The 13673-nt window shown below is 42.6% G+C and overlaps 1 protein-coding gene across 2 annotated transcripts in view; it reads right to left on the bottom strand.

The window, feature by feature from the left end:
- DAB1 (DAB adaptor protein 1) overlaps positions 1-13332 on the bottom strand; it is a 294648-nt gene extending 281316 nt beyond the window's left edge. For both annotated transcript variants that reach the window (XM_028488109.2, XM_055083962.1), the window contains exon 1: positions 13198-13332. In XM_028488109.2, coding sequence (XP_028343910.1) covers positions 13198-13264 — 67 coding nt within the window. In that variant the 5' untranslated portion in view covers positions 13265-13332. The remainder of the gene's footprint in view (positions 1-13197) is intronic.
- Positions 13333-13673: the final 341 nt, after the last annotated feature.

The raw sequence follows: 13673 nt of genomic DNA, 5'->3' as shown, positions 1-13673 counted from the left end.
AGCTACAGTAATCATTATTTTAAAACATCAAAGGAAAACTAATGGGATATAAATGACTGATTCTAGGATAATGTAGGCCAAAGACCAAAGAATTACCTCTCTAATACAGCCTGTTCTATTGTTCAACACATGCTTAATGAGCACATACTATGTGCCTGGTCCTAGGCATAATAGGAAATGAATAAAATTTGTGTATATCTTGAAGGGGCTTTTACTCAAGAAGAGGGGGCAGCAAGTTGCTGCCCAGCGAGATGTCTGATCTGCTGGCCTTCCGTTCACTGGAAGACAGGGTAGGATTTATTTTTCACAACTGGGATTTAAATCTAATAGGTAGACAATGTCTATAATAATAGGAGATATTTCGCAAAGCATCCATTGAACGAGAAAGAGAAATCTGAACTCCAAGAGTTTTCTAAATCTCACAACCCCTGGGAAGTCCTTGGAAACTTGGTTATCTCTGCTCTGGGATTTTAACTTACTGCAATGAACTATAATTGCTTCTCAGTTGCCTGTCTTTCATATTAGATTTTAAGTTCTTTAAGCCCAGGACTTGTTTACAATCTTCTTCTGTGGCCAGCACTCTGCTTGGCTTTAGAAAAAGTTCACAAATGGAATGAAGGAAAGAAGGTAGGAAAGAGAAGGGAAGGAGGGAAGAAAGGAAGGCACTCAAAGAACTCCACAATCATCGCACAGCCCCCTGACCAAATTAGTGTTGGCAATTCTTGATTTGACTAGCGTTTCTTGAACATCTAAGCTGTGCTAAAGGCTGCAGTAGGCACCTTCACATATGCACTGCATTCAGCTGTTTCTACTTCTACTATTTTGAACTCCAGCCAGTAGGTTATTTATTAAAAGCTACTATGGTCTACAAAGCACACGGAATTGGAGATCAGACTGCTCAGGTTCAAACCCTCACTCTGCTGGCTTCTAGCCTTGGGCAGGCTACTGAATCTCTATGACTCCAGGTTTCTACACATCCATGTGAAATGTGAAAAGAAAATGAGATAAAATATGTGACATGCCTGGTGCACCATTTTCTTCTCCCTATGGAAATGGTTTCATTTCCTACAAACTTATATCCCTTCTACTGTTTAATCACAGCCTCAGCCTGACCAAAAGCCACTGGGTACTCGGCTAAGATAGCAGGAACAAGTCGTGCAGAGCCTCGGGAAGCAAGGGCTAAAAGCGACCTCAGAGAGTTACACATTTCCCAAGCATTTATCAAGCATCAAGCTACCTTTCCTAAGTCCAGCCTGACTCCAGCATGCATGGCTATCCATCACAGCATCAGTGCCATGTCCGTCGTCTTTAGCACCCACTTCCATATTGCTGTTAATAAAGGACATGGGGATGATCATTTGCCCAATGATAGGGGTCCTGATCCTTTTTAGGATCACATAATAAGAACATTTTTCATTGTTGGAGATAATTCCCCTTCCCGGGCACATTTGTCAAAGGCAGTTTCCAACAGTCCCGTACATCATCCTGAAATACATGATAAGATTTAGGTCTGCTATTCATCATTTGCTGGGCTTCTTCCAATGCGAGTGCCCGCGTGGCTTTTCTTGCCTCTAGTTTAACAATCGGAATGCACGTTTTCCCTAGAGCAGTAGCGCCAGCCAGGGAAGGTTGCAAGACTCAAGCGACCACAGTCCCCAACTGGAAGGAAGTGAATCTCTAATGCTGATACAGAAACTCTTTATAAAAGTAAAAGTGGCATATATTGCCACTAATATGCAAGAGGAGCCAGACCTGTAGGAAATGTGCTTTCACTGAGGTTTTATTCAACGACCACTACTGGAAAAACGCAGAATATAGCAAAAAGATCCTGCGCTTTGGATCATTTAGATCTGAGTTTGAAATTCCTGCTCTCCCAGGGACTTCCCTGGTAGCACAGTGGTTGGGAATCCGCCTGCTAATACCGGAGACACAGGTTCGAGCCCTGGTCCAGGAAGATCCCACATGCCGCGGAGCAACTAAGCCCGTGTGCCACAACTACTGAGGCCGTGTGCCACAACTACTGAAACCCGCGTGCCACAACTATTGAAATCCACGTGCCACAACTGCTGAAACCCACACACCTAGAGCCCATGCTCTGCAACAAGAGACGCCACCGCAATGAGAAGCCCACACACCGCAATGAAGACCCAAAGCAGCCTAAATAAATAAATAAATAAAATTCCTGCTCTTCCATTTACATGATGGGTAACCATGAACAAACTGTGAACTTACCTTAGTATGTTTCTTCATCTGCAAAATGGGAGTATTACCGACCTCATAAATCTCTTGTATTCTCATTGTATTCTCTGCCTGCATTGAGTAGTCATGAAATCAAGGTCATTTTCCATTTTCCCCACTGGGAACTCTTTAATAAATTCTCCTCCTCCCAGCTTTGAGAGGATAAAGTGATGCCCAAGACACAGTCCCCGCCATCAATCCAGGAAGGAAGAGAAGCCTAAAAGTGCAATCCTAACAGATGGAAGAAAGAAAGGAGAGCTTCATCTGAATTAAAAAACTTTTTTTTTTCAATAGTATGCTGAGAATCATAGGGAAAGGAAGGTTTAATTCCATGGGAGGACAGAGACGCTAAGGAAAAGCTTCAGGGAAGTGCCATCTAGCTGGGTCTCAGAGGATCAGATGAACCTTGACAGGCAGACAAGAGATAAGGGGACTTTTTCCAGGTTGAAAGGAGAGCTGAAACAAACTCACGCATGCTCAGGGAGGGCCAAGCAGGTCACTGTGTGCAGAATGTGCCAGGTGCATATAAGACACATGTATTTGGTTGGCCAAAAACTTCGTTCGGGTTTTTCCATAACATCTTATGGAAAACCCAAACGAACTTTTTGGCCAACCCAATAATATCTGCTGACTGGATGGGGAAGACGGAACCGCAGGGCTCTTCAGAGCATCGAGTCTGAGGTTATAGCATTCACTCCGTCTGGCCTCTCCGATTTCTGTTTTTTCACCTGTAAACGTGAGATTTCAAATAAGGATCTACCTCAAAGGGTTGGTCTGCGTGAGAAAACACATATAAAAGGTTGAATACATTGCCTGATATTTTGTATTTGCAGACAGAGAGTAGCTATCTTCATCACCAGCATCCTCGTTATTATTTCTGATGTGGAGATGCCCCCTGGGAGGTAAGCTGAGATGATGATACTATTCATAGATTTGGGGCATTTGCAAAATCAGAGTGCCTTCTCCAAATTCAGATCTAAGCATGCATTTTGATGTATACACAGTCAAAATCCTTCAAATTCCCCTCAGCTTAACCTCTGTAAAGACTGGAAAACATCTGGAAAGTCTGGACTAACTGGCACCCTCCTTGAGAAAGGGAATTGTTTCCTTCTCAGCCTCTGGAGCCCTTGTGTGTGGCAACCTCCCACACACCACAGTCACGAGGGGTGAAGAGTTAGGGCTTCTGTGCTTTTCTAACTCCCTTTCTGCCCCCACCACATGGTCTGCCGTCATTCCTTTCTGCTGCCGAGGCCACCTCAACCTAACGGTGCGGCTATTGGAATCCGTAGGGAGATGTCTTTCAGTGTAAGTATCACTTGGTAATTAATAAGAGGACACCCATTCAACAGGGAGCAGCTTAGTCCAGTGTTAAGCACGGGGACAGGCTCTGGGGTCAGAGAGATCTAGGTGCAAATGGGTCCCTAACTTGTCACATGCTGTGTGGCCTCAGGTAAGCTGTTCACCAATCTGAGCCTCAGCTGCTGCTCACGAAAAATGGGAATGCTTTTGCCTAGAGGTTGTTTTCAAGCTTAAATGAGACATCTCCACTCTACTCTCTCCTCTGCCTTTGACCTGTGGGTGCTCTCTTGATGGATGGAGCAGAAATGTGCAATCTTGCGACATGTCTTCTGACCATCCCAGAAGCTGTGTCGCAATAGGAGGGGGTTGCTGACATCCCCAAACACCTGGGACCTTTGCTCAGCAAAGCCACGTGGATAATAAAAACCCCATGCTCTGGGCCACTTACTGATTATCTGCAAAGATGACTCTAGGACGCTGGGAAGGAGTGTACCCTTACCTGACTCACAGGACTCGGAGGCCTAATATAAAGGGCTTTGTTCTTCCAAACATCAAAATTCAAGGCCAGCCATGGCCAGGGGCAGCACACTGAGCTTGAATGAAGCAGTGGGACGAGCTAATATGGCAAATCTTATAGCTCTTACTACCAATACGGCCCACATCACGCTGAATTATAGCGCCAGATGTGATTGGACACACATCGCAAGAGGAGAGGTAGTTCACTGAATGGGAGGAATTTTCAATGCCACGTAATAAGAATCTCTAGAGCCAGCTCTTAGGAGAGATGTTTGTGGTTTTAAATTTCCTTTCTGCTTGTGCAAATCATTCTCCCTCACACTTTATGATAATTAATTCAACAAGCATTTAGTGAATACCTACCATGTTCCGAGTGCTGTGCTGGGAACTCATAGTTATTGGCAGAGACAGAGAAATAAGCAAAAAGCATAGGAAAAATGTGGCAGGTGTGATGTTTGAATAAGTGCAGGGTGCTACAGGAGCCCTCACAAATCCAGTCACGTGAGGCTTTCTCAGTCATAAGTTCATTCATTCACTTATTCATTCAACAAATATGGCTGCACACCTACATCTTCCAACATTGTGCTTAGTGGTAAAAGTGAAGCCAGACACAGTCCCTGCACTCACAGAGCTCCCAGCCTAGAGTGATAAAGAGGAACAAAAAGATAATTATCAATAAAATAATGTATTAAGAGGGGCAAAGGTGAGGTGCTTTGAGAGCACACAGACTGGTCATGACCACAGCTGGGGATCCCGTTGGTTGGGTTGCAATAGGTCCCCAGAGCATTTCTGGGGAAAGTAATATCTAACTTGAAACTAAAGCAAAATTGGAGTTGGCTTTGAAGAGATTTCTTTTTTTTTTTTAAGTACTATTCCGGGAAGAAGAAAAAACATTTGCAAAATTCCAAACATGAAAAACAACATGGTAGGATCAGGGGAATGAAATTAATTCAGCTGAGTCAGGGAGTGGAGTATCATTCTGGAAGAGTGTGGTGAGGGATGTGACTGGAAAGATAAGGAGGGGTCAGACCGGGCAGGGCCTCCCTGAAGCTCCGATAAGCCACGTGGACTTTACCCTGAGGGCCGTGGGGCCCGTTCACGGGAAGAGTCTGAAGCAAAGGTTGGACCTGATCGGATCTTCCCATTAGAGAGCAGTGTCATGGACAGCTTGGAGACTGACGATTCTGAAAACCTGAGGACTGCTCAAGAGGGTGCTAGGATGATCTGGATGACAGATGAAGGCAGCCTGAACTATCCTGAGGAGAGGGGCAGCAGGGAGAAAGAGAATGAGTGCTTTGAGAGATCTTTAGGAGGTTGCAGGGGCTAATGTTATTAATTAATTCATCGAGGGCACTTGGAAGCTCAAATGATCAAGGATGAAGTCTCTGTCAAATGGCTGCTGGGTTCTGAGGGTTGAGCAGGAGGCAGCCCAGTGAACAGGGTAACATGACCTAAGTGAGGGAACAGCAGGCACCCAAGTCGCAGAGGTGTGTCCTGGGACCCGAGCTCAGGGTGGGTCAGGGTGTAGAGAGGCAAAGGGACAGAAAGAGCGGCAGGGACCAGATCTCAGAAGGCTGGCTTGCTGGGTTGCCCTCTGCGGTGTGCTGCTGGCGTTACGAAATATGTTCAAGGAGGAGAGGAGGTGTGCAGGAGGGTTTGAAGAAAGCCTGACTTCTTGTAAGGAAACTAGTTAGAACGAAGTCACCCATGAAACCAGAAGCGAGTTTGTCTTCAGGGAACGACGGCGAGGAGTGAGGTGCTCTGTAATAAGTTCAAGGCCACGTGCTCAGGGAGAATACAGAAGTCTCTCCCCACCACATGTAACGTGATCCGGCAGTCAGTCTTTCCATAAAAACTAGACGTCTAGACCCAAAACGGTATTCCCTCACTCTCAAACCCTTCAGCCCAAGAGTTTCATGGACCAGCTCCAGAGAAATTTATGTTGCCTTGTTATTAAGTCCTTGATCTTGAATTTCCAAAGCCTGCAAATCACAGAGTCAGCAGAGGGCCATTAGCTTACCAAGATCCAAAACCTTGACAAGACAGAACAGTGCCATAAATTTACATGAGGCGGCTGATCTGTTTTCCATGCCCACCCACCCCTAAAAAGAGTATAGCAGCCCCTTTTCACATTTCCCAACACCCCCATCAAGGCACAGGGCAAACCCATAGCATGCATTCAGGGAAGAGGGCACCAGCTTTCACATCGGACAAACTGTGCTTTCCAGCCCACGCAGACAAGCCATGTGACCTGGGGCAAGTCTCCTGATCTCTCTGGATGTTATTTTCTTATGTGTTTCATGGGCGATGTAAGATTTGGGCTCATTAGGGACAATTTATCTAAAATGACCAGCATGCAGGAAGCATGCAATAAATGATGGTTATTAATGAATGTAGCTTGACAACGTGGTCCACTTTCCTTTGTATTTCCTGTCCACCTTCCCAGTTATTCTTGGAACAAGCATCCTTTTGAAGATGGACCAGTACTTTTTTGTCACTGCCTGACTACCCCATGCACCTCTGGAGAAAAGAGTACCTTCTACCCTTCTTTATATCCTCTGGCACTAAGAAAAGTGCTGCCTTTCAGGTAGGCAGCTGGGGGGCCAGAGGGGAAAGGGAAAATTTCCTTATCTTGAGTCTGTGTACAGAGAACTGTGTTAGCTGTTTTATATTTCTGACTCATGTAGTGTTCATCACAACACTTTGAGATAGGTCCTATTACCTCCATTTTACACATGAACGAACTGAGGCTTGGAAAGATTAAGTAGCTAGCCTGAGATACACCCGTAGAAAATGTGCTAAGCCTTGACGCAAACTTCAGTCTATCGATTCTAAAGCATGAGCTCTTCCAGGAGTCTTCAATGTAAAGAAGATGGAGCAAACACACCATGAGCTTGATCCGAAAAAGGTTAAGTTGTTGAGAACCTATAAGCTCAAGCAACACCATCCGGGAAGTCATTCCTGGGTTCCAGCTCTGGCTCTACCACTAACCAACTGAACGACTGTGGGCAAGTCATTCTTCTCTTAAGAACTCATCTTGAAAAAGAGGGTCTTCTAGCCCCCCAAACACTAATTCCTTCTAACCTTGTAGTACTTCTAGAGAAGCTATTCATGTTTCAATGTATGCAGACATTCAGAGTATCGTGTTACTTGTATTTATTAAGTTGAAAATCCACTTGCTTTGGGTCAGGAAAGCAGTGAAAAGAGTTTCCATAAGAGTTTTCTTTCTTATGATAAAAAAAAGCAAGATTTTAATTAATAAATATAAATTTGGAGTAAAAACAAAACATAAAATTTTTGAGTAGTCACAGAATAAATTAGCATGAATTTTATTCACTAAAATGAATAAAAGTAGCCAGGTGGAAAAAAGAAAATTTTCAGGAAGGATGAGACCTACACAAATCAGAAGGGCCTCCCCTCAGGTGGAAATTCTTGGACTCTATGGACTGGCTGAAGTCAGAATCTCCTTCCCTAGTGTTTCTCTCGCCAGCAGAACACGGAGCTCCTGCAGGGCTCCGGGCTGGGGCTGGATAAACATTTGTAGACAAAATAATTACTTAATTAATGCCTATCCTACATTCCAAATTTGGCCGAGCAAATATAAGTTGTACATCCACTGGGTGCCTGAGGAAACTAAAGCTCAAGGCGTGGAAGTGACTTGCCTGAAGGTGAACAACTAGAGCATGGGGACCTGGCTTATGAACCCAAATTCAAGGTCTTGATGACCCCAAGTCTGCTTCCCCTGAAGGATAAAAGCAGCAGATAGAAGCAATGAAAAGGCAGCTCTCTCTGCACTGAAGGCCTGGTAAAAGGATTTTTTGAAAAATTAATCTCTCAGGGTCCTAAGGACCCAATGGGATAATAAATACGATAGCAGTTTATCAGCTCCTAAGTGGTAAGCCAGTGATTATTAACAGAGCTCCTTCCCAGGGCTCACTGACCAGTTGAGGGATCAGGACCCTGAACGTGGGATTCCTGAAACAATTCCGTATCACAATTGACCAGAATTTCCTAAGAAACCTCCCCAAAGTTTGCACAGCTCCTGAGGCACACAGCCAGGGTTCAAACTCAGTTCAATGTGGCTCCAGAGCTAAGGTGTCTGCCATGTGACCACCAACTTCTCCTGGATTCCATCAGGGCCTTGATTCTTGGAGCCCAGTCTTTCTGGGAGGAAAGATTGTTAGTGTCTTATTGTTTTTGTTCACTAATGAGTTCTAATATAAATATAAGGAAAGTGAATAAGTTTATTTCCAGGTATTTCTAGAATATAAGGAGAAAATACTTAACCACGATCTCAGAAGGAAGAGGACAGAAAAGCTAACGTTAACCACACTACTGCCATGTTGCAGATCCCAAGCTGGTCCTTTACCCAAGATAATCTCGCTTGCCTTTCTGATAACAAGCAGAGTAGTAATACACCACACACACACACACACACACACACACACACACACACACACACATACACACACACACACACACACACAATCACACATCCTTAAAGACAAGGGTCAAAGAGGCTAAATAACCCATCTCTGGTTACACAGCAGATAAGAACAAGAGTTAGAAATTAAAAACCAGGTCTGTCTGACTCCAAAGTTAGTGCTCTTTCCATGACACCAAGCTGCCAGATGGCACTGCCTGAAAAACTCCAGGCACTATCCCCAGAAATGTCTGTGTCTGCTCATCCTGGGACCCGTTCCTCTACCACAGTCTTCTACTGGGTGTCCTAATGCCAGGATTACCACAGACTGTGTCAACTAATCTTCCCCCTTCGATGGCAGGTACCGAACCTGAAAATACACATTCTCTTCCTCCAGTCCTCCATCAAATTCCACTCCTAGAATAGGTACCATCTGACAAGCTTTATGTGTAGTGGCACAATCCAATAAAAATGAAATGAAGAAAACAACTTTATTTCTCACTACTTTCATCCCCTCCTTATTTGAATTGTGAATACTCTAGTTACATCTCATACTTGGCCTGTCTAGAAACTCATTTTGTGGTGAAATATGCTCCTGTGTGACTTGTTTTTTAATCTGTCTGACTTGCTTTCAACAGCCTGGGTTAAAGAACTGGAGTGATAGGTTTGTGAGGAATTATAAAGGGCTTCTTAACTTTCTTTTTGCCACTCTTTTTCATGATAGATGCCTTACATTATCAGGTATTTTTTTTAGGAAACAAAATATCTGCCCCAGTGAACCACCTAAATCTTGCCAAGAGACGAAAAAACTTTACTATACTGTAATATCAGGTAGTAATATGAGAAATGTATTTATGACAGAATGTCAGATGACAAAGCAGGACGTAAAATTGTATGAACAGTATAATCTCATATTATCCTGGAAAGTCAGTCCAGAAGGAAGTAACTTAGAATGTTAATAAAATTTATTTTTGGGCTTCCCTGGTGGCGCAGTGGTTGAGAATCTGCCTGCCGATGCAGGGGACACGGGTTCGTGCCCCGGTCCGGGAAGATCCCACAGGCCGCGGAGCGGATGGGCCCGTGAGCCATGGCCGCTGAGCCTGTGCGTCCGGAGCCTGTGCTCCGCAATGGGAGAGGCCACAACAGTGAGAGGCCCGCGTACCACAAAAATAAATAAATAAATAAATAATAAAAGTTATTTTTAATTTTTAGGATTATGCATGCTTACTTTGTCTTTTCTAATTTTCAGTAATAAGCATATATAACTTCTTAAAAGTCTATGAAATTACTAAAAAATATATATTTCTTCATAAAGAAGTCTAAAATTATTATTTCCTTACCACCAAAATCATTATATGAGGTTATCAACTTTGACCTATATCAGGCACAAAGATTGTTCAAGAAAAGAAAAATATATACCAATCTTACTGATGAATATAGATAGAAAAATACTAAGTAAAATATCAAATTAAATCCACAGGGTATAGAAAATAAGACATCATAAACAGAAATGAAGATCAGAAAATCTATCAGTGAAATCCATGACTTATTATTGATTTTAAACTAAAAGGGAAAATATATGTATAATCATTGAAATAAATATAGAAAAAGCATATGATAAAATTCAACATGAAAATTCAGGATTTAAAAAAAATAATTCCTAGAAATGATAAATGAAGACAAACTAATAAAGAATATTTAGTAAATACTTAAATATCACACTTACAGGTAACTTAAGGCATTTCCATTAATTTAAGTAAAAGTTAAGGATACCTACTCTCTACTAGATATTATATTGACAGACCCAACCAATGGAATAAGATTAAAAAAAGAACAAGTACTTAAGGATTGAAGAGGAAGCCAGAAACTTACTTATGAGGTTATATATTGCCTCAACAGAAAATCAAAGAGGGGTTAGAGAAAGTATTAGCAAAAGAGTTTAGTTAGACTATTAAACTCAAGATTCAAGATCAATATATAAACTGCTTATTTCCTTTTAAAGTTCTACCTATTTTCACCCAGTTAGCAACATTTGTTTAATGGAATACTTACTATCCCATAGTCAAAACTAAAGAACAGGAAATGAATTAATCCTGTTACCAGCACATTCTCGTTCTCTCTTCTTAATGTACATGTGTGATTTCCTGCTGCCTTGGTCCAGACAAGAGTATCAAGAAAAAAAAAACTATTTGTCACTGTTGCATAATTACAAACAATTGTAAAATCATGCTCTGGGACAAATCAGTTGAATACTGTTTAAGATCCCCTTAGGTAAGAGAAAACAATGTGATGATTCTGATGAAGATGAGGAAGAGAAGGAGGATGGAGTGAAAAAGGGAGAAGAGAAATAGGACAAAGAAGGGAGAGGTGGGGGCTTCCCTGGTGGCGCAGTGGTTGAGAGTCCACCTGCCAACGCAGGGGACGCGGGTTCGTGCCCCGGTCCGGGAAGATCCCCCATGCCACGGAGCGGCTGGGCCCCTGAGCCTACGCATCCGGAGCCTGTGCTCCGCAATGGGAGAGGCCACAACAGTAAGAGGCCCGCATAATGCAAAAAAAAAAAAAAAAAAAAAAAAAGAAGGGAGAGGTGGGAAAGATGGAGAAAGATGACAGGGAATGAAGGGGATGAGAAGAAGTAGGGGGAAGGGGGAAGAGGATGAGAGGAACACATGGAAACTTTGTTGAGTTTTTAACATATGCCAAGTTCTATACTGTTATATTTGCCTTATTTCATTAATCTTCCTAGTGAGCCTTTGAGCTCTGTAATATTACACCTTCACTTTATGGGAAAGGAAATGAGGCTCAGAGAGGTGAAGTAACATTCTAAGGTCACACAGTTAGGAAGTGATATAGCCAGAATCGGAACCCAGGTCTGCCTGCCCAGACTTCATGGTATTAGCCACTCACTAGAGGACACTCCTTGCATAGGTGCTGTGCTTATTTTAGAGCTATTAAGGACGTGAAGGTGAGGAGGAGCTAAAAAGGTCACCTTCACAGTCCCATTCCAAGTTCTCAACTAAGCCAATGTTCTGAAAAATCTGAATCCTCTCTTTAGAATGCTTCTGGTTTTGCATGTTAAAATTAAGAATGAAAAGATATGCACTAAGTACAATTTTTAATGCATTAAGCATTCAAGAGCACAAGTTTAGTGGAAAGGTTAAATTTGAAGCAAAAATATAACTTGTCAGTTTCCAGTGAAAAAGCATTTGAATTCTAGTACATACTGGGCTCTGCAATCTTTTTTTTTTTCCCCATGTAGCAGTTCTCCCAAGACTTGTTCTCTCACACACGTGCCTTCCTTCTATTATTCTTAGTCCATGATGCATTAAAAACAAGGTTTACATTAGGTTTCAGGGGATAAAATAGACTGCTTCCAAAATATTTGTGCTTCAAATCAACATCTAAAGCAAAATGTATAGTCCTTCCTGGGGTTCTGGCTGTCCAAGAGCTGCATATGTATTACATTTATGTCCCTTGCTTCCTATGGAGTATCAGACAAATGCCATCAGAAGACATGACTGGGCAGGGACAGCAACGTCTCAAACAAATCACTGCCCATACAAAGCAACCAATGGCATCCTGTTTGCAGGCCCATATTGACAGATTTCAAGACCTGAAAGAGAGTTGTATTAATCCTCTTCCACGCAGTTTTAAAGACAGGGGAGGGAAAGAACTGAAACCACAGGGAGAAAACACACACCACACATACACACACCCCCCCCACACACACAGAGCAACAAGTTGCTTACATCTAATTCCAACAAGGAGACAAACTTAATGAAAGATGTGGTCATAAAGCCATAGGAACAAATTCTCCAAAAATCGTGAACAGTGATAGAATTATTTTATTATCACACTATGCATGCCGGTCTTCTCTACCAAATACCTATGTGCCTCCTCTGTGTCAAACACTTTCCAATTGTTGGGAGTTAAAAGGGTGAACAAGGGATCCAGCTCTGAAGGACTGTATAGTATAGCTGACAAAGGGGAAAAAAAAAACAGGGTGTTTCTAAGAAAGTGATCTACTAACAAAGTGCTAATGAAACAAAACAAACAAAAGCAAATAACCCAATTTGGGGAGTAAGGAAAGGCCCTCCAGGAGGCCCCACTAAGCTCAAATCTGACGAATAAGTAGGAGTCAGTGTTAAGAAAAAGTGGAGAGCAACAAAAGTATTTCAGGCTGAAGAGACAGTCCAGGGGTTCTCAAAGTCTAGTCTCTGGACCAACAGCATGAGCAACATCTGAGAACTTGTTACAAACGCATATTGGGCCCCACCCCAGAGCTAGTGAACCAAAAACTCTGGGCAGGAGGCTCAGCAATCTGAGTTGTAACAAGTCTTCTAGGTGATTTTTGTGTGGCTGGAGTTTGAGAATCACTGGTATATGCAAAGGTGAACTACAAGACACAGAATGCCTGGACGGCAAACAGGGTTGCGGGGGATGCATCACAGATTTGGGCAGAGACGTTGCTGGAGGGATAGGTAGAAATCAGTTAAAGAAGGGCTTTGTTTGCATATTATGAAAAGAATTTTGGATTTTACCCAGAGAATAAGGACGAGCCATTAAAATATGATACTGTGAATACAAAAAAACACCAAATAATGTTGGTGATTATTTTAGAATATATGCAATCACAAAGATAGTACCAAATACCGTTCCAGCGACAAAAAAACTCATTCCTGTACAATAGGTAGCCATTAGGAAAGGAACAGATTGAGCCCTACCTTTCTTTCTGGAGTCTTTCTTGGTGCTGGTTTTCACAGCTACTTGAAGTTCTGTCTCAGTTGACATCCTACTAAATCCTTAGTCCACTTCACACAGATCCCGGGCCTCGGCCAGGCTCATTGAGGACTCCTCTCCAAGAAAACGACTCCTCCCTTCAGAAATGACACCCCGAGCTGCACATTTCATTCACTCCTTTCGAGCGCTGCAAATCAAGGGAAGAGAACATTCAGAATAACCACCCTGGTGAAGTTAGAAGTTAGGAGGGCAAAAAGGAACTCTCAAACACACAAAGACAGGAAAAGCTTGGTCTCCATGTATAAACTGTTCACATGGTTTCATTAAGCCATCACCAGGGTTCATACAACAAAGAGAATTAGGGCCTTATCCGCAAAACTCACAATACGTAATGCAAAACAGATCTTTAAAACTCTGGATTTTCAAGAGAAGCAAAACTCAGTTCTTTACTTTCCATGTT

This window comes from Physeter macrocephalus, chromosome 4 (assembly GCF_002837175.3).
Source record: "Physeter macrocephalus isolate SW-GA chromosome 4, ASM283717v5, whole genome shotgun sequence".
Classification (NCBI taxonomy): Eukaryota; Metazoa; Chordata; class Mammalia; order Artiodactyla; family Physeteridae; genus Physeter; species Physeter macrocephalus.
Note: the sequence above shows the minus strand (reverse complement) of the source record. Positions and strands in the feature narration are given on the sequence as shown.